General features: G+C 42.0%; 1 protein-coding gene across 1 annotated transcript in view; it reads right to left on the bottom strand.

Annotated features, from left to right (window-relative positions):
• CTNNBL1 (catenin beta like 1) overlaps positions 1–25,890 on the bottom strand; it is a 167,006-nt gene extending 141,116 nt beyond the window's left edge. The window contains exon 1 of the mRNA XM_019972395.2: positions 25,705–25,890. Coding sequence (XP_019827954.1) covers positions 25,705–25,734 — 30 coding nt within the window. The 5' untranslated portion in view covers positions 25,735–25,890. The remainder of the gene's footprint in view (positions 1–25,704) is intronic.
• Between the last annotated feature and the right edge of the window lie 317 nt (positions 25,891–26,207).

Genomic DNA, 26,207 nt, shown 5'->3' with positions numbered 1-26,207 from the left:
GCCACCTTTTCTTCTGAAGAAAAACCAGGTACCAAAAACTCCTCAAAATCTCAAAGCAAAGTCAATGCAAATATTAAACAGAACCCTCATTTATTTAACTCCCAATTTAAAAGATTACAGATACTAAGAGCACAGTAATTGCTCGAGAATGTGGGTTTTACCAATGTCCACAAGGGGTGGGGGTGGGGGGAAAATCAATGTATCAGAAAGAAACATCACCAAAGTTCTCACATATGATCTGGAATCTGATTGGCTGACAAGCAACATGGATGTGATTTATGATTTAAATCACCAGTCATGAAGACCCTACTTAACAATTTTTCCTACCAAAAGAATTTTTACTCTTTGTTAAAGCCTGAATATATGTTCATCTCGCTTCCAAAGAGTGTGCATAATTCCTTTTTTGGAAGTACAAACTACTCTTTAACGTTTGTGATTTACTTTGACATCTTCTCTGATTAATTCTGCAGTTGCATCAGAAAGCCGAATGTTGATTTGGTTTCTTTATTTATCAAGCCTAACAGAGGCAGATACTTGTAAAATCATTGTAAGCTAAACCACCTCCATTTTAAGAGACAATATGAATGTTTTGTTAGCTACACCAGAACCATGATCATTCATTCATTCACTCAGAAAGTATTTACTGAGCTAATAAAACCTGAATATCACTCTATTAGGTGCTGGCGGAAATATCAGATATCAAACCAAGAACAACCACCATAGTAGAACTGCACTGATCTAAAAGAAGCAACAGAGTACAATGCAGAGAGGAGACCAATAATCCAAAAAATCTGGGTGCTAGTGAATCACTTAAAAGTCACATGACTTTAGATTAGTCATTGAACCTACTAGCCCTGCATTTATAAAAATGCTCTGCCCTTGCTCTGTTACCTCACGGGATTGTCTTTAATCAGGCAAGGGAGAGTAAGAGTAAGTAAAATAAAGATACAGCACTTTGAAAAGAAAACAGAGCCTAGGATTCAATTTCTTTTAATGACAGCTAACCGCAAAGTCCTACATATACAACAGACTTTTACAATTACTTTTGACGCAGAATATAATCACAATTATATTTCTCTGTCTGCCCACGTGAGTGACTTTGTGAAAGGTTTTGTTGAGATAAAGATACTCTGTAGTATTGTAAACCCTTAGCCTTAGTCAGGAGTAACAGTATCAAGGGACTACAACCAGTTGGGCATGACTTGTTCTGCAGGATTCCCTGCTAGCTTCTCCTTCCCCCTCCCCCAATTGTGTGCATAACCGTACCATTTTGCCAAATTTATTTCAGATCTTTTTTTTAAGCATAAAATATTATACAATTAAAGTGTCCTATGTACCCTTCTCTAATCCCATGTCACTGTGTACCTCTCCTTAATCCGGGTTCTTTATCCCCCTTCTTAGAAGTGATCACTATCCTAAACTAGGTGAGTGGTAGTACAGACAGGTAGAATCCTAACTGGCTGAACAGAAAGAGTATGAGCAGGCTCAAGTCCTCTGTTTAACTTCAAAATAGTAAATACATAAAGTCCCTGCCAGGGGATATATGACTTCAGAGCTGACAGTTTTAGCAAACGTCTTTTTCAACAGGATGGCCAACTTAAATTTTTTAAAAACTGAATGCACATTAAGGGTGCACTATTAGAAGTAAATATCCAATTTGGCTACAGTCCCATAGAACAGAGTTAGCCACCACATTTTAAAAGAGGCACTGTAATCTCAATATTGCATAAGCAGGGTAACACAGGGTCTGAACCCTTGCTACAGAAAAACAAACAATAAGGGAGTGAGAGAAGAATCTGGAAGGGACCCAGGAGTCACCTTCAGTTATTCAAATGATGCCTTGGAATGGATACATAGTGCTACCATGAAGAACAGAGCACCCTCCTTTCTCGTTTCATTCCAGCTAGAGAAATCCTACTCAGCCTTAAACCCCAACTCAAAGGTCACCCTCTCTAAAAGTCATCCAAATGCTGCCCAGGAAGACCTCTGAGCTTCCTCAGCACTGTATCATATCATACCTCTATCAGTACACAACATGTGCATTAATAAATCTCCTTCTCCACCACTAAATCAAGGCTAGGTCCTCTAGGGTAGGTGTCCTGAGATCTAACCTTGCTGCTAACACACTCAGCATCCAACAGCATCCAGCTCATAGCAGGTACTTAACCCATGTTGCTAAATCAATGAGAGATGACAAGGGAAGGAGACCTAAACCAATGTACTACTCAAGAATCGTAATTCACTACTGGCAATCCTAAAGGAAATCAATCCTGAATATTCATGGGAAGGACTAATGCTGAAATTGAAGCTCTAATATCTTGGCCACCTGATGAGAAGAGCTGATTCATTAGAAAAGAGCCTGATGCTGGGAAAGATTGAAGGCAGAAGGGGATGACAGAGGATGAGACAGTTGGATGGCATCACTGACTCGATGCACGTTGAGTTTGAGCAAACTCCGGGAGATGGTGAAGGACACGAAAGAGCCTGGCATGCTGCATGCAGTCCATGAGGTCACAGAGAGTCAGACAAGACTGAGCAACTGAATAACAATAATTAGCAAATGTATACAATGTATGCATATTCTCAGAATTACCTGGATCATTAGATAACAGCAACCAGGCAGAATTCGTCTATTCTGTATTTACATCTTTAATCATTTTATGCCCCTCTGGGCCACAGCTTAGCAAATTTTCTCATGGTAGTACCAAGTGGTATTCAGAGGGTAAGAACAGTAAAGTGTCTGTGTAACCTCATAATTTACAGATGAATAAACTATGACTCAAGGAAGTGACAAGACTTGAGCCTGAAGCCATAGATCTGGGTCTGAACTCTAACTCCCACTTTGACAGCAGCAGTATACACAACCCCTCAATCCACTTTCCTTAGTCACAACTTCAGAAACTATTACCTCAAAGGTAGTAATTTGCATCATCTTTCCCTGCTGCCATCATCATTCAACTAACACTAAGATCTCTTCTGTCACTTTCCTGCCCATGCCTCTAGCCAGGAAAGCTCTTTTCTATAGTTGCTCCTTGCCTGTTTGAAAGCTCACTGACCAGAAGAGCTTACTGTCAACTGTCTATATGGAGATTTCTGTAAAACTCCTTCCCCTAGATCATCTGGGCAACCAACACTGAGCCCAGTGGGTACCTACTATGAACATCAGTCCACTCTTAATCTTTAAACATTAAATAACAAATTAATATAGTAACGTTCAGATTATTCATAGTTTTAGACCCAAGGCTCAGATATAAGACTCAAAACTGCGTTCCTCTTTCAAACAGAAAGAGTGGTTGTGATGTGGGGGGAGAGGATATACTAGCAGAAAGACAGATAGGAATGAAAAAGTGAAGATATTTTTAGAAAATGGGGAGAGGGAAATATTCAGAGTATACTAAATGGCCTGAGACTGACTGAGAACCAGATCATAAGTGAGAAATGTCATGTTATTCATTTACAAAGTCTAACTCTTTCACAACTGCTTATTATTTCCTTAAGGGTTTTGACATGATTTTGATCTCTGGAGTCCAGGACATCAGATATTACCATTATTTCTTTTAAAGCTTAAAATTTATCCACACAAATCTGTTACACAATGGCTGCTGCATTTATTTGAAGGAAGACAGAACTCACGTGAAACTTTACCCTGAGCATCTTGTGAAAGATATTGGCTTAAAACTCAACATTCAAAATAAGATCATGGCATCTGGTCCCATCATTTCATGGCAAATAGATGGGGAAACAATGGAAACAGTGACACATTTTATTTTCTTGGGCTCCATAATCACTGCAGATGGTGAATGCAGCCATGAAATTAAAAGACACTTGCTCCTTAGAAGAAAAGCTATGACCAACCTAGACAGCATACTAAAAAGCAGAGACATTACTTTGCCAACAAAGGTCCATCTAGTAAAAGCTATGGTTTTTCCAGTAGTCACGTATGGATGTGAGAGTTGGAGTATGAAGAAAGCTGAGCGCAGAAGAATTGATGCTTTTGAACTGTGGTGTTGGGGAAGACTCTTGAGAGTCTTGGACTGCAAGGAGATCCAGTCAGTCAATCCTCAAGGAAATCAGTCTTGAATATTCATTGGAAGGACTGATGCTGAAGCTCCAATACTTTGGCCACCTGATGAGAAGAACTAACTCACTGCAAAAGATCCTGATGCTGGGAAAGACTGAGGGCAGGAGGAGAAAGGGATGACAGACAATGAGACGGTTGGATAGCATGACCAACTCAATGGACATGAGTTTGAGCAAGCTCTGGGAGTTGGTGATGGACAGGGGGCCTGGCGTGCTGCAGTCCACGGGGTCACAAAGAGTTGGACACGACCGAGCGACTGAACCGGAGAAGGCAATGGCACCCCACTCCAGCACTCTTGCCTGGAAAATCCTATGGACGGAGAAGCCTGGTAGGCTGCAGTCCATGGGGTCGCTAAGAGTCGGATACGACTGAGCGACTTGACTTTCACTTTTCACTTTCATGCATTGGAGAAGGAAATGGCAACCCACTCAAGTGTTCTTGCCTGGAGAATCCCAGGGACGGGGGAGCCTGGTGGGCTGCCGTCTATGGGGTTGCACAGAGTTGGACACAACTGAAGTGACTTAGCAGCAGAGCAGCTGAACTATCTCGTCAAAGAGTATTTTTCAACATTATGAATAACATTTTGAAGTCTGCAAATGTAGCACGATTTTACAATACACTTTCCTGCACTGGAGTGCCAATTTACCTTTCACTCTCGGCTTGAATGAAGTATCTGGTATTATGGCCTCAACACATGCCTGTTGATGAGTCCATCAAAAACAACGAAAAGAGACGGCTTCATGTCTGCTTTTGTCTAGGATGCACTTTATTTTCCTCAACTCAAAGGTTTTACTATTTCTAGAAGCTTTACAGACCACTAAAGTTAGCAAAATACCTCCATTCCCAATAAAGACAAGGATGGTAAGTGAGTTCGAGTCAGAAACATTTCTTATACCCAGAAAACAGAGGGAACCAATGACCGTGTGGAAAACGATCGAACGGAATTCTTCGGTAACCTGGGTGAATGCCTCCTGGGAACCTACAAATTCCCCCTACAAGCTCTATCCCCACCAGCACAATGCTCTCAGAAAGAATATAAAAGTGGCTTCAAGGTGATTTTAAACTAGTAACTGCTCACCTCAAAAACAATTTAGGATACTTAAGTTTCCTAGCAGTACTGTCTAGTAAACTAGATAAGGCAAAATGCATACCTTATTGTGCAGGAAAAAACTCCACCAAGGATCAAGATAATTAAATAATGTTTTATACAGAAAAAAAATTAAATACATGGCAGAATAAAATAACTGTTTTGAACCGTCTCTCTCCTTTTTAAAGTTTTCTTGGAAGCTTGGTAGGCTTTTAGCATTTAAAAAAAAACAACTTAATTGAGCTCCTTTAAAAAAAGTGAAAGTTGCTCAGTCGTATCCAACTCTTTGCAACCCCATGGACTATTTATTCAGTCCATGGAATTCTCCAGGTCAGAATACTGGAGTGGGTAGCCTTTCCCTTTTCCAGGGAATCTTCCCAACCCAGGTCTCCCGCATTACAGGAGGATTCTTTACCAGCTAAGGCACAAGGGAAGCCCAAGAATACTGGAGTGGGTAGCCTATCCCTTCTCCAGTGGATCTTCCCGACCCAGGAATCAAACCGGGGTCTCCGGCGTTGCAGGCGGATTCTTTACCAACTGAGCTATCAGGGAAGTCTTTAAAAAAAGCTTTACCTTAAAACAGTGCAAAGACACTGTTTTTGTTTGTGTGTGTGTGTGTGTTTATTTTTTGCATCATGTAAAGACATCATTACAAGTTATAATAGCTTTATTTTTTTTATAAAGGAAAGTAAAGTGAATTTTCATAAGAAGGTTTCCTCTGTGGGTGAATCTCTAGCTGGTTACAATCAACTCAGAGAGAGCTATCAAGGCAAACTACCCATTAGCTGTCAATTTAGAATGACTCCAGGAAGCTAGCCCTGGAGCTCCACTGATATCTTTTCAACAACCTCTTAATCTTGTTTATAACACCTGTGTTAAAGCAGCCTGACATCAATCCTACTCTCTCGTCTCAGACTGAAATTACTTAGAAACTTGAGAATTCCAGTAAACATATCAAAAAAACAGAGAGACACTGGCTGAGAAACCTATACACAAGGGAATTCGGCCCCCTCCTTTAAACAAAGCTGCCTAAGTAAGCCAGGACAGTCCTCAATAGGCCAAGTTGGATATAAACCTTACCAAGAGCTTCTCAAGGAGGCACTGAGGTCAGAGAATCTCAGGGTTTACAGAAACCATAAAGAATTCCTCCTCCAGATCCCTCACCAAGTGATTATCCAAGCTACAGAACAGTGACCATTAACTGTGTGCTTATTATATACCCAGAACTTGACATTTCATTATTTTTTCAATCGTCACACAACCCTGCCAGGTAGGTAAGACCATTCCCCGTTTCTTCAAGTGAGGAAACCAAAGCTTGGGGGGTGGCTTGCATAACAAGCTGCTCAAGGTCAAGGAGCTGGGAAATAGTGGAGACAGGATTCAAGCAGTCAATCTAAGCCCCAAGCTCTCACTCCTGCCAGGGTACCACACTCCTACCATGTGAAGGGGAAATTTTCCCACCTTAACTGACTTCTGTGCTTGCTACAGATCTGTGTCCCAAGGCTACTGAAGTGAACTTTTAGCAACTCTACCACCTCCTGTTTCAGAAACCCATGTTTGTCCTCAGCCTGTATAAAATATACAGTACATTCAAAATGCTGCTGCTGCTGCTGCTAAGTCGCTTCAGTCGTGTCTGACTCTGTGCGACCCCATAGACGGCAGCCCACCAGGCTCTCCCGTCCCTGGGATTCTCCAGGCAAGAACAATGGAGTGGGTTGCCACTGCCTTCTCCAATGCATGAAAGTGAAAAGTGAAAGTGAAGTCGCTCAGTCGTGTCCAACTCCTAGCGACCCCATGGACTGCAGCCTACCAGGCTCCTCCATCCATGGGATTTGCCAAAGTAGTCCAATTTATAGAGGGGGAATAGTGCAGGCAGAAGAGAATGGATTCTAGTGGTCAGACACTTAACTTTGTTGTTACTACTGTGTGACCTTGCTTGGGCAAATTGCTACGTGTCATCCTTGAAAAAGCTCCCACAGCAAGGAAGTGCCTAACCCAGAAAAATAATAAATGTTTAAGGGATAAAAAGTCAAATGGAAATGGATGTGCCAGATATAATCAACATGAAATAAATATTAACCTTGCTGTATTGTTTCCTATCTTTTGCCTATAAGGCTGGGTAAAGAGAAAACAGCAATTACAACCCAAAGTCGCATTGGTATAAATCTTTGGATGGAAAAGGTCAGTTTTCATTCCAATCCCAAAGAAAGGCAATGCCAAAGAATGCTCAAACTACTACACAATTGCACTCATCTCACACGCTACTAAAGTAATGCTCAAAATTCTCCAAGCCAGGCTTCAGCAATACGTGAACCATGAACTTCCAGATGTTCAAGCTGGTTTTAGAAAAGGCAGAGGAACCAGAGATCAAATTGCCAACATCCACTGGATCATCGAAAAAGCAAGAGAGTTCCAGAAAAACATCTATTTCTGCTTTATTGACTACACCAAAGTCTTTGACTGTGTGGATCACAATAAACTGTGGAAAATTCTGAAAGAGATGGGAATACCAGACCACCTGACCTGCCTCTTCAGAAACCTGTATGCAGTCAGGAAGCAACAGTTAGAACTGGACATAGAACAACAGACTGGTTCCAAATAGGAAAAGGAGTATGTCAAGGCTGTATATCGTCACCCTGCTTATTTAACTTCTATGCAGAGTACATCATGAGAAACGCTGGGCTGGAAGAAGCACAAGCTGGAATCAAGATTGCCGGGAGAAATATCAATAACCTCAGATATGCAGATGACACCACCCTTATGGCAGAAAGTGAAGAAGAACTCAAGAGCCTCTTAATGAAAGTGAAAGAGGAGAGTGAAAAAGTTGGCTTAAAGCTCAACATTCAGAAAACGAAGATCATGGATCATCCGGTCCCATCACTTCATGGGAAATAGATGGGGAAACAGTGGAAACAGTGACTGACTTTATTTTTCTGGACTCCAAAATCACTGCAGATGGTGACTGCAGCCATGAAATTAAAAGACGCTTACTCCTTGGAAGGAAAGTTATGACCAACCTAGACAGCATGTTCAAAAGGAGACATTACTTTGCCAACAAAGGTCCGTCTAGTCAAGGCTATGGTTTTTCCAGTGGTCATGTATGGATGTCAGAATTGGACTGTGAAGAAAGCTGAGTGCTGAAGAATTGATGCTTTTGAACTGTGGTGTTGGAGAAGACTCTTGAGAGTCCCTTGGACTGCAAGGAGATCCAACCAGTCCATCCTAAAGGGGATCAGCCCTGGGTGTTCATTGGAAGGTCTGATGTTGAAGGTGAAACTCCAATACTGTGGCCACCTGATGTGAAGAGCTGACTCATTTGAAAAGACCGTCATGCTGGGAAAGATTGAGGAGAAGGGGACAACAGAGGATGAGATGGTTGGATGGCATCACTGACTCGAAGGACATGGGCTTGTGTGGACTCTGGGAGTTGGTGATGGACAGGGAGGCCTGGCATGCTGCGGTTCATGGGGTCGCAAAGAGTCAGACACAACTGAGCGACTGAACTGAACTGAACTGTACTGAAACAAATGATTAGTTTAATCTCTTGTTTTGGAGTAAGAGACAGCACTGATCTTTGGAAAAAAAAAAAAATTCCAGCCAACTCTCAGGTTATTACAGTATTGAAATCAGACTTTTATCAAGATCATCAACTGTTAAGTTTCACCCAACCCAGTGAGTCCTATGACCAGGGCCACTAACAATCACAAACTCAGCTTAATCTTCTCTCCATCAAGAAATGAGAGACAAGAAAGAGAAGGCAACTGAGAGGGTGCCAAGTCTTCACATAAAAAGATACCTGGAAGAAACCCAAATTCAGCCACCTGATCACTGATTCACTGCTTCATTCATTCGCCTTCATTCTTTTTTTTCTTCAGTCAAGACACATTCACTGAGTATTTATTATACAGTAGGTACAGTATAGTCACTGCCCTGGAGGAAATCAAAGTCCAGTGGGAAGAAAGAGGTAATCAAGTAATTTCAATAAAGAACTGTTGGGAAAGGCAGCTTCATGCATGCAGTATTTCAAATCCCACTCAGTAACATAAAAATGGGCCTTGGGCCTGGAATACTTCTTTACAAGAGATAAGGAACCCAAATGGCCAATGCCTGGTTTGTCACTTTGTACGGGAATATCTTTCCCTGTCTGAGGCTCAGCAAGTGTTCCTTTGTCCTGCTTAAGTTTGACTACCAACGGCCCTGAGTCGTACCACACCTTTCAGGTCTGGGTCCTTCTGCTGCTCTAAGAAAGAGGGTTGCACACAGGCCAGCCGTCCATCATGGGAGTGGGGGGGGGGACCCTGCTGGCCACCAGGGACTGACTCGCACCACCGGAGCTGATCCTCTCTGTCTCTCCTCTTTGTGAGCAAAGCATTGCTCCATCCAGTGCTTGACTGTGTTGTGCCTTCCTTGGCAGCTCCAATACCAAGATGCCAGGGCAGCATTTGAAGTCTTCCCCGGGGACTGCTAACTGATGAATGGTGTTCTTCCGCCCTGGATTTGATAACCAGTGTGTGGCGCTCTACTGGGCAGGAATGATACACGTGGCCGAGCACAGGTGAATACAAGGCAGGGTGATGGCAGCATTCTGCTGCATTCTCGTCTTTAGGGTGTTTCTTTTTTTAAGCTACCTCCATCCACTGAAGCCCTCAATTAGGAAAAAGATTCTACCACCTACTTCTTGGCTATCTTTGAGCAAGTCACTAAACCTCTGTGAACTTTCTTTCCTCACCTATGTAATAGAAATAAGAATACTATCTTCCTGGACTTGCCTTTAGGATGTGACAGAATGACAAATCAAATAGCTCAATGCCTGGCTCTTCAATACATTGTGGTTCCCAATCTTCTATCTTGTTCTTTTCCTTGGTGACACAGGAAGGAGAAAACACATATTCTTTTATTTCATTGAAAGTACGACAGTTACTACAAGCTCCTCTATGAGCTGTTTTTCATTCGCTTCAAATCAGGAACATACTAACCCTTTAAGTGACCCCCTTCTCCGACAGACACAAAGGTAATCTGTCAACTGAAGGCAACTCTGCCTCTAATGTAGAGGCAGTACTTCCAGACCAGCTGCATACCACCTCCTGATGTTATCCTGTTAGATTTGGTGTCAAGCTCCTAAAACAAGGTATACTCCCCATACTCAGCAATCAAAGTGCCTCCACCTCACACAACATGAACCACAGCTAAAAACTGCTTTTTTTTTTCCCAATTAAAATAAGAATTCACCAACATCTTGCCAACAGCACAACTAGAATACGGAGCCCAATATCAGACTGTTAACCAGTCTCCATCTTGCTCTAATGGTGGTTTTAAGCACACAGCAAAGTAAGGGGGAAAATTACTCATTTAAACATACTGTTTAAACCTCTAATTATGGGGCAGGTACCAAGAAGATGGAAAGCGATTTGCAATCTTCATTATGGAATCCGACCACTCGTACAAGTCACGTCAGCCAGAAGGCAGACACCATCTCTTTTCCCCCCACTGAGCCCTCTGTGTCCTTTTAAGTTCTGTGGGGATGGAAGAAGAAATCTTTGGAAAAAGAGAAAAATGAGGGACAAGAATCAGAATTTCTGTCTCCTTAAGTTCATTATGCTGAATGAGGTATAAGGATCCCCAGTGAAAAGCCAGGAAGATAATATTCAGGGACTACATTGGCAGGCTAAGCAGCCTGAGGGTCTCTGAAACTCTCAAGTCTTGTAAAAACTGCCCAGCTCGGGTGGTGCTTAAGCAATTCTTTTTATTTGCAGAAAAGTCCTGTCATCAGTGGTAAGAGATACACAGAAAATTAGATGGTGCCCACCAACAGCACCTCTGGTCAGAAGGAAATCTGTTCCTCTGCAGATAGGCCTGTACCATTGCTAATTTGTGTTATCTCTGCCCGTTCAGATCTCTACGTGCTAACTCAGGAAAAAAAGTCCCTGCCAACTAACTGTGACAAGTCTGATGGCAGAACTCCCACTGGAAGAATCAGCAGAGACGGCAAAGTCAGGCAATTATTCCCCCTCGTTAGAGAGAGTTCTTTTCAAGTTGTGTTTTCAGTTTTGTTTTTTGTTTTTTTTTTAAATTTTGAAAACAAAGAGTAGCCATTCACAACCACTGCTCACAGCAGTCAGTCATAAAACTGGCAGAAACTGAAATTCCCCTCAAGCCAAGTGAAAAAGATGTCCTGGAAGTAACCAGAAAGGCGGTGCCCCTTAATTACTCACTGTAATGTAAAACCAGACATGGAGAGGATGGCCACAGCATAGCAGATCTGGGCAAAACAGTGGTGATATTTAATCATCCGTCCAGACCATCTGCAACTGTTTTGCAGAGGCACATAAAGTTTATGGATTCCAAAGCTTCCTACAAGTACCAGGTGCTGAGGGTCACCTGCATTGTCCTCAGGTCCACCAGAGGCTGCTTTCTTCATTCTCTCCAGGCCAGGGTGCTCAACACAAGGCACCATGCCCACATTTTCCCTGCCAAGCCTGGCACTAGGAAAAGTGCTGCTTCTTGATTAAGCCAGAACACAGATTAAATGTTTAGAATTGGGAGATTCTGAAAACAACCTAGGCGGGAAAGCAATTATTCTAGTGAGAGCACAGCTTCAGCTGCGGCCCTCTGCAGCACAAAGGTGAATTCCACCCTCTGAACAATGAAGCCAGCCAGATTGCTCCCCAACAATCCAGCCTCCATTCCACAGATGTAGTGGCCTTTTAAAACATAATCATATTGTATCACTCCACAGCTTCAATCCCCCAATCGCTTCCTGATGTACTGACAATAACATCTGAACATTTTAGGGTTTCCCATCCTCCCCAGGAGAACTGCTTTTGAACTGCAGTGTTGGAGAAGTCTCTTGGACTGCAAGGAGATCAAACCAGTCAATCCTGAAGGAAATTAGTCCTGAATATTCACTGGAAGGACTGACGCTGAAGCCGAAACTCCAATATTTTGGCCACCTGATGCAAAGAGCCGACTCATTGGAAAAGACCCTGATGCTGGGAAAGATTGAAGGCAGGAGGAGAAAGGGACGACAGAGGACGAGATGGTTGGATGGTGTTACCGACTCGATGCATGTGAGTTTGAGCAAGCTCTGGGAGTTGGTGATGGACAGGAAGGCCTGGTGTGTTGCAGTCCATGGAGTCACAAAGAGTCTGACTGAGCGAATGAACTGAACTGATCCTCCCCAGAGCAGACCGCTCCGTCCTTACCCTCCTCACTCACCATGCTCTACCTATACTGCCTCAAACATGACAAGCTTGTTCCCACCTTAGGGCTTTTGTAGTGGTTTTCCCCTTGGCTTACGTTGCTATTCTTCCTGTGGTTGGATCCTGCTCGTTATTCATATTCAGTCTCAACGTTATCTCCTTAGAGAGCCCTTCTGGAACTTATGGTGGTCCCCCATCACTCCATTACATCAGCCCTTTTCCCCCTTCATATCTCTATTTAAAGTTATCTTGTTTTTATTTCACTAGCATTATTTGTTTGCATGTTTAGGTGCTCTTATTTATATTTGTTTCTCTTTATTTTCTGTCTTGGTTCCCTGGGTATAAGTTCTCTAAAGACTAGAGACTGCAACTGTCTCATGTATCACTCCATTTCTGGTGTCTACAAAAACACCCTGCATTTAGTAGGCATTTCATAAATGTGTTGAATAATTCAAAGATGAAAGGCTCAATAAGGATTCAGTTCAGTTCAGTTCAGTTGCTCAGTCGTGTCCAACTCTTTGTGACCCCATGAATCGCAGCATGCCAGGCCTCCCTGTCCATCCCCAACTCCCAGAGTTCACCCAGACTCATGTCCATCGAGTCAGTGATGCCATCCAGCCATCTCATCCTCTGTCGTCCCCTTCTCCTCCTGCCCTCAATCCCTCCCAGCATCAGAGTCTTTTCCAATGAGTCAACTCTTCGCATGAGGTGGCCAAAGTACTGGAGTTTCAGCTTTAACATCATTCCCTCCAAAGAAATCCTAGCGCTGATCTCCTTCAGAATGGACTGGTTGGATCTCCTTGCAGTCCAAGGGACTCTCAAGAGTCTTCTCCAACACCACAGTTCAAAAGCATCAATTCTTTGGCACTCAGCTTTCTTCACAGTTCAACTCTCATATCCATACATGACCACAGGAAAAACCATAGCCTTGACTAGACGGATCTTTGTTGGCAAAGTAACGTCTCTGCTTTTGAATATGCTATCTAGGTTGGTCATAACTTTCCTTCCAAGGAGTAAGCGTCTTTTAATTTCATGGCTGCAGTCACCATCTGCAGTGATTTTGGAGCCCCCCAAAATAAAGTCTAACACTGTTTCCACTGTTTCCCCATCTATTTCCCATGAAGTGATGGGACCGGATGCCATGATCTTCGTTTTCTGAATGTTGAGCTTTAAGCCAACTTTTTCACTCTCCTCTTTCACTTTCATCAAGAGGCTTTTGAGTTCCTCTTCACTTTCTGCCATAAGGGTGGTGTCATCTGCATATCTGAGGTTATTGATATTTCTCCCAGCAATCTTGATTCCAGCTTGTGCTTCTTCCAGCGTTTCTCATGATGTACTCTGCATACAAGTTAAATAAGCAGGGTGACAATATGCAGCCTTGACATACTCCTTTTCCTATTTGGAACCAGTCTGTTGTTCCATGTCCAGTTCTAACTGTTGCTTCCTGACCTGCGTACAGATTTCTCAAGAGGCAGGTCAGGTGGTCTGGTATTCCCATCTCTTTCAGAATTTTCCACAGTTTATTGTCATCCATGCAGTCAAAGGCTTTGGCATAGTCAATAAAGCAGAAATAGATGTTTTTCTGGAATTCTCTTGCTTTTTTGATGATCCAGCAGATGTTGGCAATTTGATCTCTGGTTCCTCTGCCTTTTCTAAAACCTTACCAATTCGAACAAAATTTAGGTATTAAATCACTTCAGTCGTGTCTGACTCTTTGTGACCCTATGGACTGTAGCCTGCCAGGCTCCTCTGTCCATGGGATTCTCTAGGTAAGAATACTGGGGTGGGTTGCCATTTCCTCCTCCAGGTGATCTTCCCGACCCAGGGATCGAACCTGAGTCTCTTGCATCTCTTGTGTTGGCAGGCAAGTTCTTTACCACTAGCGCCACCTGGGAAGCCCCAATGAAATTTACCAGCCCTCAAAAATCTGGATTGGCTCACAGCCTGACTGTGAGCGTGTGTCATAATACCCTAAAAACATACAATACACCAGCAGAGGGCTGATGGACTGTTAATGGTTAAGTCTATTGAAGATTGAATCCAAAAGTGATTCTAAACTTAGTTGCTCTTAACTGGAGCAGGGATGTCAAATAAAAATGTAATCAATCCTCAATATTATGTACTAACAGAATGAGCCCATGAATAATGCCAAAGTGTTCAATAATTGATCATACCTGTCTTTGGAATACAGCCAGACACAGTCAGAGAGAAGCATCATAATACTCTGTGCTCTATTTCAAATCCTTCTCAGTTCAGTCCCTGACTTTGGACACCGATGGGTACTTGAAGGAAAGTCTGAGGAGCCAAAGTAGACAATCTGCTTACAGGCAACTGATCATCTAAAATGAGTTAAGAGATGAAATTGTGCTGCGGCAGTCTTACTAGACCTTTCACTGAACTCACAAGGAAGGTAATCCAGTTTCTATTTACCAACTCACAATGGAGCTGGGATTCCAAAGTTTAGGCCAACAGGCTCCAGGAACTCCGTGGAAAAGAAAATGTTCTTTAACTATTCAGCTGAAATACTAGAATCAAATGGCTGGTCTTGGAGAAGGTAAGAGAATTCCTGCTGTATCTCCTCCTGATTCCATTTTTTCTACAGCTGTACAAGACTCAGACCAAAACCAATTACTTCCTTCAGGAACATTAAGGGGAAAAAAGAAGGGAATAATTTGTAAATGAGATTCCTGGCACTAGAAAAGAGGAAAGCTGAGATATCTTAGTAATATTAAAGAGACATGGGAAAAAGAATTACTGTGTTGATGATATAATTCTTGACATCAGTGGCTGCTAACTGTGGTAGAATAGGGTTATACTTTAATCTATTGAGAACAGTTCTACACGTTGGCATGTGTGTGTGACAAACTGTTCCCATTTCCTTTTATAGCATTCTAAACCTTAATCTCCAAGGGACTGGTGACCTTGGGAATTCTAAGGCAGCTTTGCAGAATTCGAGAAAAACATTTTTTCCTTCTGCTATACCATCGGTGTTTATAATTATATCAATCATAAAACTAACAGCTAGCATGTACTGGACACTTTACCATATGCCAGGCACTATACTACTTAGCACTTCCCACACTGTCTCATTTGATCCTGTATCTTCAAAAAAGATGGTGAAGTGGAGCTTTTTAAAAAGATGGTGGGGCAGAGACAGACTCTATTATATAATCTGTATTTTAAAGATGAAGACCTGAGGCTTAACGAGATTAATTAAAGTCACATAGCTATCAAGTAGCAGAGGTGGAATTCAAATACAGGCAGTCTGTCTAACCCAGAGTGAAGGTTCACCCACCACACTAAACATTAAAAGATGTCTAAAATGAGCACATTCAGAAGGGCATGTGTTTGAACTATTTTCTCCAACAGAGCTATTTTGAACCATCCACATTCTCCAAAGCAGTCATTTTTACGTGTGGCAACTTCTCTATCCGGGTCTTATAAATGCAATCCCCCAATTTAAAGTGACATCTAGTGAAAGACTGCAGAAAGCTATGGCTTCCTTAAGTTCACCTCCAAAATTAGGCATCTCAATAAGACCTATCTCCAAGGAAGTGGAAATAGGTAGGGCTGGCAGCCATGATCAGAGCAGGCTGATGGAGGAAACAAACCAACATTTATCATGCCAGTATAAGATCTATTAGAAAAAAACTTTTTTGACAAAGTCCCAAGAGTCTAAACTAAGATGGTGGTGACTGAAATAGAAAGGATAGAGAGAAGGCTCCTAAAGAAGCCACAACTCCCTTGCAAAGCCTCTCCAACTTCCCAATGGCGGGACTGCTCCTGCCTCTTTGCCCCGACTTCCTGTTCACTCAGTGGTACTGCATACTGTTCGCTGTTGTTCAGTTACTCAGTCATGTCCCATTCTCTGTGACCCCATGGACTGCAGCCCGCCAGACACCTCTGTTACCAATTCTCAAATCTGTGAGGCGCTTCCCTTTAGACTGTAAGCTCCATGACAGCTGGTCGTTGTCGTGTCGTGAAGTCACTCAGTCATGTCCGACTCTTTGTGACCCCATGGACTATAGCCCACCAGGCTCCTCTATCCATGGAATTTTCTAGGCAAGAGTACTGGAGTGGATTGCCATGACAGCCAGAACAGTGGCTTAAGCATTTTCAGATCCTAGCACCCTCCTGACTCCTGAGAGAGGAGCTAGCCCCCCAATTGAAAATTCATGTTTTCCATACAGAAAAGAACCTTGTCTTTCATCTTTGAGAAATAGGTCCAGGGCTTTTCTCAAGTCAGCCGGAGGCAGCTACACCCTTGATTGAAATGCAGAACCGGGGGTAGGTGATAAGGGGGCTGGTGGAGAGATGCAGGGGATTATGTGATACCAGAGCATCTGGTTAGAAGGTTCAGTAGACACATGAAAGCTAAATCAGGGCTAGTGCGCCAAGAGTTTATATAATGCTGCTGAAGGACAAAAGACTGGATGAGTTCCTCTAAACTGAGGAACCGGGTTACAGAATCAAATTCTAGTGAAGAGTCAAGACTAATGAGGCTCTAGAGGTTATCATACTAAGTGAAGTAAGTCAGAAGGGGAAAGACAAATACCACATGACAGCACTTACACGTGGAGTCTCAAATACGATACAAATGAACTTATTTACAAAACAGACTCACAGACAGAAAACAAATTTAAGGTTACCAAAGGGGAAAGGGGGTGGGAAGGGATAAATGAGAAGTTTGGGATTAGCAGGTACAAACTACTATACCTAAAATAGATAAACAACAAGGTTCTACTATATAGCACAGGGAACTATATTCAGGGTCCTATAATAAACCACGATGGAAAATATATACATGCACACATACACATGTTTTAACTGAATCACTTTGCTGTAAACCAGAAACTACAACAATATTGTAAATCATCCATACTTCAATAAAAAAATAATTAAAAAAGAAAGCATTTACAAGATATGTTAGAAAACAAAACAAACAAAACTGGTGACATTTAAGACTGTATGTTTGTTATCAGTATACAAATGTTAATTTCCTGATTTTGACCACTGTGCTCTGGTTGTATAACTTTAAGGGAAGTTATTTGAGGAGCATATGGGAACTCTCCATACTATTTTTGCAAAACTTCTGTAAGTTTAAAGTTAGATCAAAATTAAAAGTTTTGTTTTTTTTTTTTCTTAAAAAAGAATGTAGGTTTTGTAGCAAGAGGAGCAAGACATGATAAGGAAGCAGAGGACAATTTAGTAACTGAAGTAATGGATTTAAAACAAACTTTCTCGAAGTCTAACATGAAAGCAAAGAGATACAAGCCAGCAAGCAGACAAGATATTAGAACAAAAGCTTTCCAAAAGGCATATTTAAAGCCACGTACTAGTTCGTTCACTCCATCGTTAGATGATCATTTATTAGGTATCAATTATGAGTGAGACACTCTGGCGCTGGTCCCTGTCTCTCCGTTCACTGCCTAGTGTGCAAGGAGGCACATAAAAACAATGTATTTTACGAGTATAAAAGGAACTCACCAGGGTAAAGAGAGAAGGTAAGATCACAAAGGGAGGGAGGGAGCATTAACAAAAAAGTGACCCAGAAGATGAAACAGAAAACACCTTGAAATGGGAATATCAATACCAATAGCAATTTGTTATTTATAGTCCCACCAACAATGAGTAACTTCGAAAAGCACTAGTCTCAACCGTCATGCAAAAAGAGCCTATTTCACGATGCTGTAAGAGACATCATGATTAGGATAATATTCTCAGAGTTCTTGGGTAAAATGGGGCTACCAAAGAAAAGATACATTTGAGCAGTGTCCAGTCTTCTGAAATTTTTTCATCAACAAAAAACACAACAGAAAAGCACAGTTATAAACTACAACTCTAGGAAAAAGAAGCAGATGATAAGAAGTACAAACAATAAACAAAGGGAAAAAATGCTTATTAAAGCAAATGAACTAACACTTTATATACTTACTAGATTAATGAGAAAAAATAAATTATGACAACTAGCAGTTGTCAAGATTGCAGTAAAACTGGAACACACACCACTGATGTCAACTGATAAGGGATTAATCCCACATGAGCGCTGTGTCCTGCTTGAACTTCTGCAGCTGAGGCAAACCCGTCATTTCCCGCCACTCCTCTTGAGTTGCTCAACGCTCTGTACATTTCACTGAGGGCTTTTGTACTCCCTAATCATAGTCAAGAATGACTCCTTAGCCCCCTTCACTCATCAGGGCTGAGATTCCAGTATCTTCTCCTTTTCCTCAACAACCAAACCAAATCCATTTCCAGCATCCCCTCTCCAGGCATATCCAATCATTTGATAATTACTACAGCAGATGTGAGGGGGAAATGCTACCTGAATAAAGAAGTTCACAGCAATATTATCTCCAAGAACAAAACCTGGAAACCACCTAAGTACTCGATTATAGAAGAACAATTTAGGAGAAAATGGTTGGCCTATGACCTGAGCAAAAAAAAAAAAAAAGTTTGCAGACATTAAAAATAACATGCAGAAACAAAAAATATTTCTGGCAATGTTAAAACATAGAACACAAAACAGTATATATTCAATAGATATAGTCATGAAAAACACCAAAGTCCTCTGGGAATATGAAAATATTTATAGGATTAGGGGTAATAGTTTCCTTTTCCTTGAACACTTTCTTTTAATACTACTCCTGTCAAATTACTGTCATTAAAATTTTTTATTTCAAAAGAAAGAAATAAGGGTGAAGGAGAAAGATGCTAGATTCCAACAAGCCATTGCAATCTCAGGAACTGTTATATTACTGACTGATAAGTAACAAGAGGAGTGGGTGTCTGCAACACTGCCAAAACCAAGGGTCCTCGACCCCAATCTGCCTCAAAGAGAATACTCTCATGTCACGAAGCGAGTCATTCCCACTGAGCCAAACTGCACTAAACGAGAATTCTTTATTGGAAAACTTCAGAGGTAAGAACTTTTTCCAGACATCTGTGGAATTAGTATTAATGAGAATGCCCTGGAGTTCATACACGCGTCTATGCAGCAGAAACTTCTCAGCCAAGGAACTGCTGGGCACACTTCTTGATGAGATGTCTAAGCCTGAAGGCATCAAAAAAGTACATTTCCATATTGGGAACATAACTAGTTTCCTCTTTAAGACTTTTTCCACCACCTCCTGTCCACATTGTAATTCTCCTGTCTTCTCAAATGAATAGTTAACATATGTCAAGGATATAAGGCATATACTGAGGCGCTCGCTGCCTAACTCTATTATTAGAAGAACCAATCTCAGTAGAAAATTGCAATCTTCCCACCAAGCTGCCCCAAAAGTGAGACTTTGTAAGCACTCAAAAAATGTCAAATACTTTTAATAAACATCTTGACATTACAGATTTTCTTTATTTACCTTAGTCTTTGAATTTTAGGAAAGGAAAGAATGAGAAGTCATAGAGCTCAATCTCATTGTATATTAATCATGATTTAAAAAAAAAATGATGTACAGAGAAGAAAGCGACTTATCCTGAGTCACCCGGATAAATAATGATAAAGGTAGGATTAAAACTCAAGTCTCCCAGATTTTCAGCCCCAGTTCATCCTTCTATGTCAAGCTTTTTTTATCCCTTGAAATCTCTGGCACTCTTGGCCTAAATAATTAGTTATCATAGAATTTTAAAGCTAGAAGGGAGCTCAGAGGAACTTACTTAATCTTCCCTCATTAGTCATATGAGGAAACTGAGGCCCAGAAAGATTAACTGATTTGTTCTCAATATCTTAGATGGCAGGGGGAAAAGTACAGCTTACACTCAAAATACTGCAAACTAATGGCCATGAAAAGGGAGGTGAAATGTCTCAGTTGAAGAAAATTTTAAGAGGAATGTAGATCATTCTAGGCCGGGGGGTCTCAAAGTGGGGTCCCTGGCCCCACAGCTTAAGCATCACCTGGCATCTTGTTAGAAATGCAAATGCTAAGGTCTCATGGGAGACTTACTGAATCAAACTCTGGGGGTGGGGATGTTCAAATCAGACCGCTTTGTCCCTGAGAAATGAACGCCAGTGGTCATGCTCAGTCTATTTTGTAAATGACAACTAAAATCAAAAGCACTTAAGATTCGCGCATTCGTCTATACATGTACCATAGTTCAATTTTAAAAGTTTTTTTTTTTAATTGGAAAACTAGATTTGGGTATTCAATTGGTTCCAGTTCTAGCTCTGCTCCTTACTGTTTCATCTTGGGCAGGTAACTGACCCCTCCAGCTTGAGTTTCCTTTTCTATAAAACGGGCTTGCCACCTACCTCAAAGAGCATGTTGAGAATTAATGTAAGGACGTATCTAAAAGCAGGTTAGTTCAGCCCAGCACCGTGGGTAGGAGCTCCAGCTCTGGGGCAGGCACCTTTTTGTACCTCAGTTCTCTCATTTGTATAGCAGAGATTTAAAACAGCCCTCCACATAGGGTTGTTATATTTAGAGATAGGATGCAAGCATGCAATCCATCTTTCATGTCTATAAAAACTTCCCGTTTTCAAAGAGCTTTTGCAGCTGTTAACTTGGGTGATCCTCATGACTTTCCACAAGAGGATGGGTGCGTCTGATTTATCATGGACTGGATTCCAGACTGACCATCTTTTAGGAACAGGAGGAGTGGACACTGATCTTACAGAAAGAAAACTGCATGAACAGTGCCATGTAGAGAATGAACAGAGCTGGAAATAAGATCAGGATTCTGGTTTTGACTCCGGCCACTACCTTGGCCCACAACCTTTGGGAAGTCCCTTTACCAAAATGGGGTTCACTTTTCATTTGTACACATGTGGGTTGAATGAGGGTGTCTGTAACAACTCTCAAAATGGAATTCAAACTCCTTATTATGGCCCACAGCAAGGCCTCCATAGCTGGTCATCTGCCTACATCTCCAATTTCATCCCTTTTCATTCCCCTGCTCATTTACCAAGTTCCAGCTACATCAGTCCTCTTCCTGATCCTCTAACAGGTTGCACCACCTTCTACTTCAGAGTCTATGTACTTGCTATTCCCTCTGTTTTGATTATTCTGTGCTTTTCACATGATTGATTCCTTCTCAACCATCTTACCATGTCCATTCTTCAAAGTCTTTCCCAGACCATATTATCTAAAAATAATAGGTCCTGTCTCCCACTTCCGTGGGTTATTTTCTTTAATGGTGCTGTCTGGGGCTTCCCTGGTGTCCAGTGGTTAGGACTCTGCACTTCCACTGCAGAGGGTGCAGGTTCAAAATCTGGTTGGGCAACTCTAAGATTTCACATGCTGTGCAGTGCAGCCCAACAATTTAAAAAATAAATAAATAAAGACAAAAAAAACCATCGCTGTCCAACAAAAATATATTGAAAGCCATAAGATTATATATAACTTTATGCATATATAACTTTAAATTTTCTAGTAGCCACATTTTAAATATGGCAAATATAACTTTAAATATATATATGACTTTTGCATATGATGCATATATAACTTTAAATTTTCCAGTAGCCACATTTTAAATTTAAAAACATTTTAAATGTTTTTAAGACGATAATACTAGTTTTAATAATTTTCTTTAAGTCAATATACCCTAAGCATCATTTCAGCATGGAATCAATATAAAAATAATATACTTTAGTCACCTTTTCATCACTTCCTTCACACTAAATCTTGAAAATCCAGTGTATACTTTACATGGGTAGCGGACCTCAACTCAAACTAGCCACATTTCAAGAGTTCACTAGTAACATGTCACCAGTGGCTGTATCAGACAGCCCAGTTCCATAGTATATCCTGTGTATCCTTCAAAGCACTTATCATGACCTGAACTTCTCATTCATTTACTCTTATCTTGCTACTTCCCCACCAGATTATAAGCTCCACAAAGCAAGAACCTTGTCTGTTTTGTTCAGTGCTGTATATCAGTGGATACAGTGCCTTGCAAAGTACATACTCAATAAATATTTGTTGAGCAAATAAATGAACCTTTTCAAGCTTTAATGTTCTATGAGTGCTCTGCCACCTTAGTTGTGTCCAGCTCTTTGGAACCCATGGACTGCAGCCCACCAGGCTTCTCTGTCCATGGGATTATCCCAGCAAGAATACTGGAATGAGTTGTCAATTTCCTCTTCCAAAGGATCTTCCAGACCCAGGGATTGAACCTGAGTCTCCTGTGTCTTCTGCATTGGCAGGCACATCCTTTACCACTTGAGCCACCTGGGAAGCCCATTTTATGAGTAGTGTGCTCATGTGTAGGCCAAACAGGCATCAAAGTGAAAGAGTTAGTTGCTCAGTCATGTCCAACTCTTTGGGACTCAATGGACTGCCTTAGTTGTGTCCAACTCTTTGGAACCCATGGACTGCAGCCCACCAGGCTTCTCTGCCCATGGGATCCTCCAGGCAAGAATACTGGAATGGGTTGCCACTCCTTTCTCTAGAGGATGTTCCCGACCCAGGGATTGAATCCAGTTCTCCAACATTGCAGGCAGATTCTTTACCATCTGAGCTACCAGAGATATAACCACTCATTCAACCCACCTATCTCCATTCTTCTTTCACATCCAATTACTGTCTTAAAAAGGAAATCTCTTGGCTATATACTTCCTATTGCTTACAAGTTCTTTCTCATGATGTCAGAGTCTCCAAGGTCAGTACTATGTACAATATATTGGCTGAGGGAATTGCATGAATATAATTGCTAACATTCTTCAAACGTTTATTCTGTGACAAGCATTGCTCCAAACACTTCACATTTCACAACAGCTTCACAACAGACTTTTATGATAGATACTTTCATTGCCCTCACTTATAAAGATGAGGAAACCAAGGCAGAGAGAAGTTAAATATTTTGTTCCAGGTCACAGCAGTCAGGGAGCAGCAAAACAGGGATGCCAAGCAACAGAGCTCCAGACACATGGTTCCTAGTCCCCTGTTCTCTACTGCAGAGCTGTCCAAGGAAAATGAAAAGCCAGCTATATATGTAATTTTAGTAGCCACACTAAAAGGCCAGTAGCAACATTTAAAGTCAACAGAAATAGGTAAAATTTATTTTGAATATATTTTATTTTGCCCATTACCCATATACGATTATTTAATCAATATGATCAACCGTCAAAGTAATTGATTTGATAATGTAATCAATATTAAAATTTTACTTTTTTATACTGATTATTCTAAGAGTCAGTCAGTTCAGTTCAGTTGCTCAGTCATGTCCGACTCTTTGCGACCCCATGAATTGCAGCACGCCAGGCCTCCCTGTCCATCACTATCTCCTGGAGTTTACCCAAACTCATGTCCATTGAGTTGGTGATGCCATCCAACCATCTCATCCTCTGTCGTCCCCTTCTCTTCCTGCCTTCAATCTTTCCCAACATCAGGGTCTTTTCAAATGAGTCAGCTCTTAGCATCAGGTGGCCAAAGTATTGGAGCCTCTGCTTCAACATCAGTCCTTCCAATGAACACCCAGGACTGATCTCCTTTAGGACGGACTGGTTGGATCTCCTTGTAGTCCAAGGGACTCTCAAGAGTCTTCTCCAACACCACAATTCAAAAGCATCAATTTATCGGCACTCAGCTTTCTTCACAGTACAACTCTCACATCCATACATGACTACTGGAAAAACCATAGCCTTGACTAGACGGATCTTTGTTGGCAAAGTAATGTCTCTGCTTTTTAATACACTATCTAGGTTGGTCATAACTTTCCTTCCAAGGAATAAGCGTCTTCTAATTTCATGGCTGCAATCACCATCTGCGGTGATTTTGGAGCCCCAAAAAAATAAAGTCTGACACTGTGTCCACTGTTTCCCCATCTATTTGCCATAAAGTGATGGGACCGGATGCCATGATCTTAGTTTTCTGAACGTTGAGCTTTAAGCCAACTTTTCCACTCTCCTCTTTCACTTTAATCAAGAGGCTTTTTAGTTCCTCTTCACTTTCTGCCATAAGGGTGGTGTCATCTGCATATCTGAGGTTATTAATATTTCTCCCAGCACAGTAAACTGTGGAAAATTCTGAAAGAGATGGAAATACCGGACCACCTGACCTTCCTCTTCAGAAACCTATATGCAGGTCAGGAAGCAACAGTTAGAACTTGACATGGAACAAGAGACTGGTTCCAAATAGGAAAAGGAGTACGTCAAGGCTGTATATTGTCACCCTGCTTATTTAACTTATATGCAGAGTACGTCATGGAAGTACACTGGAAGAAGCACAAGCTGGAATCAAGATTGCCGGGAGAAATATCAATAACCTCAGATATGCAGATGACACCACCTTACCTTACGGCAGAAAGTGTAATTTAACACAATTCAGACTAGTCTCATTTCAAGTGTTCAACAGCTGTATGTGGCTAGTGGCTACCATACTGGACATTTAAGAAGACCAAAGAAAGGTAAAACGGTTGAGCTGGGAGCCAAAAGACCTCACCTCTAATCAAAGCTCTTATTGAGTGACTTTGGAAAAGTCTTTTTTTACCCTCTGGGTCAGTTTCCCCACATGTATTCTGAGCAAATGGGACAAGAAGAGTCCTAGGGATCCATCACATGTGAGAAAGTCAAACATCTGCCAACAACTGCAATTAACATGTGTCCAACTTTCTGCACTTTAAAATCAGCTTTCATACTCATTGATTACAGTCCTCAAACTACCCTGCTGCTAAGTCACTTCAGTAGTGTCCCACTCTGTGCAACCCCATACACGGCAGCCCACCAGGGTCCCCCGTCCCTGGGATTCTCCAGGCAAGAACACTGGAGTGTTCTTCTCCAATGCATGAAAGTGAAAAGTGAAAGTGAAGTCGCTCAGTCCTGTTCGATCCTCAGCGACCCCATGGACTGCAGCCTTCCAGGCTTCTCCGTCCATGGGATTTTCCAGGCAAGAGTACTGGAGTGGGGTGCCATTGCCTTCCCCGAAAACTACCCTAATAGGTAGCTATTACTGTCTCTGTTCTATACATACAGAAGTTGAGGCTCCAAGAAGACAACAGAACTTGTCCCAAAGCCACAGAGTCGATCAGTAGAGAAGCTGATACTCAAATGCAAGAAAGGCCAATGCTCTCCCACCACGATCATCAACTCAGTGACTTGAAGAAGAGAATTAAAGGGGAATGGTTGTGAAGATAGTCTGGGGCCTTCAGAAAAGTGAAAGGCAGTCAAGTCTCAGGGTAGGGTGAGAAGAGGCCCAGACTGAAGTTAAGAAGAGGTCCGGGCCTTGAGGATCGTAATGAATTGAAAGAACCCAGGAGAAATTCGAGGGAGGGACCCGGTTGACACGAGAAGTGAGAGGACTCAGGCCCAGGGAAGAGATGGGAGAAAGTGATATGAAGGAACTCTGGTCCTGCGATTCCTGCCTGGGTGAGAGGACGGTCCCCCCAGCCCTCCTCGACCCTCATACCTGGTAGCTCAGAAGTTCCCCAACGTCCATGGTTGCAGTCTCAGTCAACACTGGCTACTCGGATTCCCTCCACTCACGACCAAACCGCGGCCCCCAGAGCAGCAGCTCCAGCCACACTGCCGTAAAGCGCCTGGAGCAGGGGCCGCAGAGCCAATGAAGCAGAAGTGCGCGCGACAAGCAAGCCGGCCACACTGCAGTAAAATGCAGCGATACTGCAAAGCGCCCTGCTTTTAACAGCACTACTTCCGCCCGGAACCTGAAGGAGGCGGGGAAAGGGGCGGAGACTTGAAGGGGGCGGTGCGTTAAAAGAAAAGAGTAAAGGAAGCAAGATTTATTGCGCGCCCCCTACGTGCTGGGCGGAGTGCAGGGCAGAATGCACGGTGTTTCCCTTGTCCTCTCTTAATCCATTCAGTGACCTAGGCAGTTTTATTCCTCATTTTATTCTCAGTTCACAGAGAAAACTGAGGCATTGAACTGCACTGTCCAGTACTCTACCTACTAAC

This window comes from Bos indicus, chromosome 13, assembly GCF_029378745.1.
Source record: "Bos indicus isolate NIAB-ARS_2022 breed Sahiwal x Tharparkar chromosome 13, NIAB-ARS_B.indTharparkar_mat_pri_1.0, whole genome shotgun sequence".
Taxonomy (NCBI): Eukaryota; Metazoa; Chordata; class Mammalia; order Artiodactyla; family Bovidae; genus Bos; species Bos indicus.
This window is presented reverse-complemented; position numbering and strand designations above follow the sequence as displayed.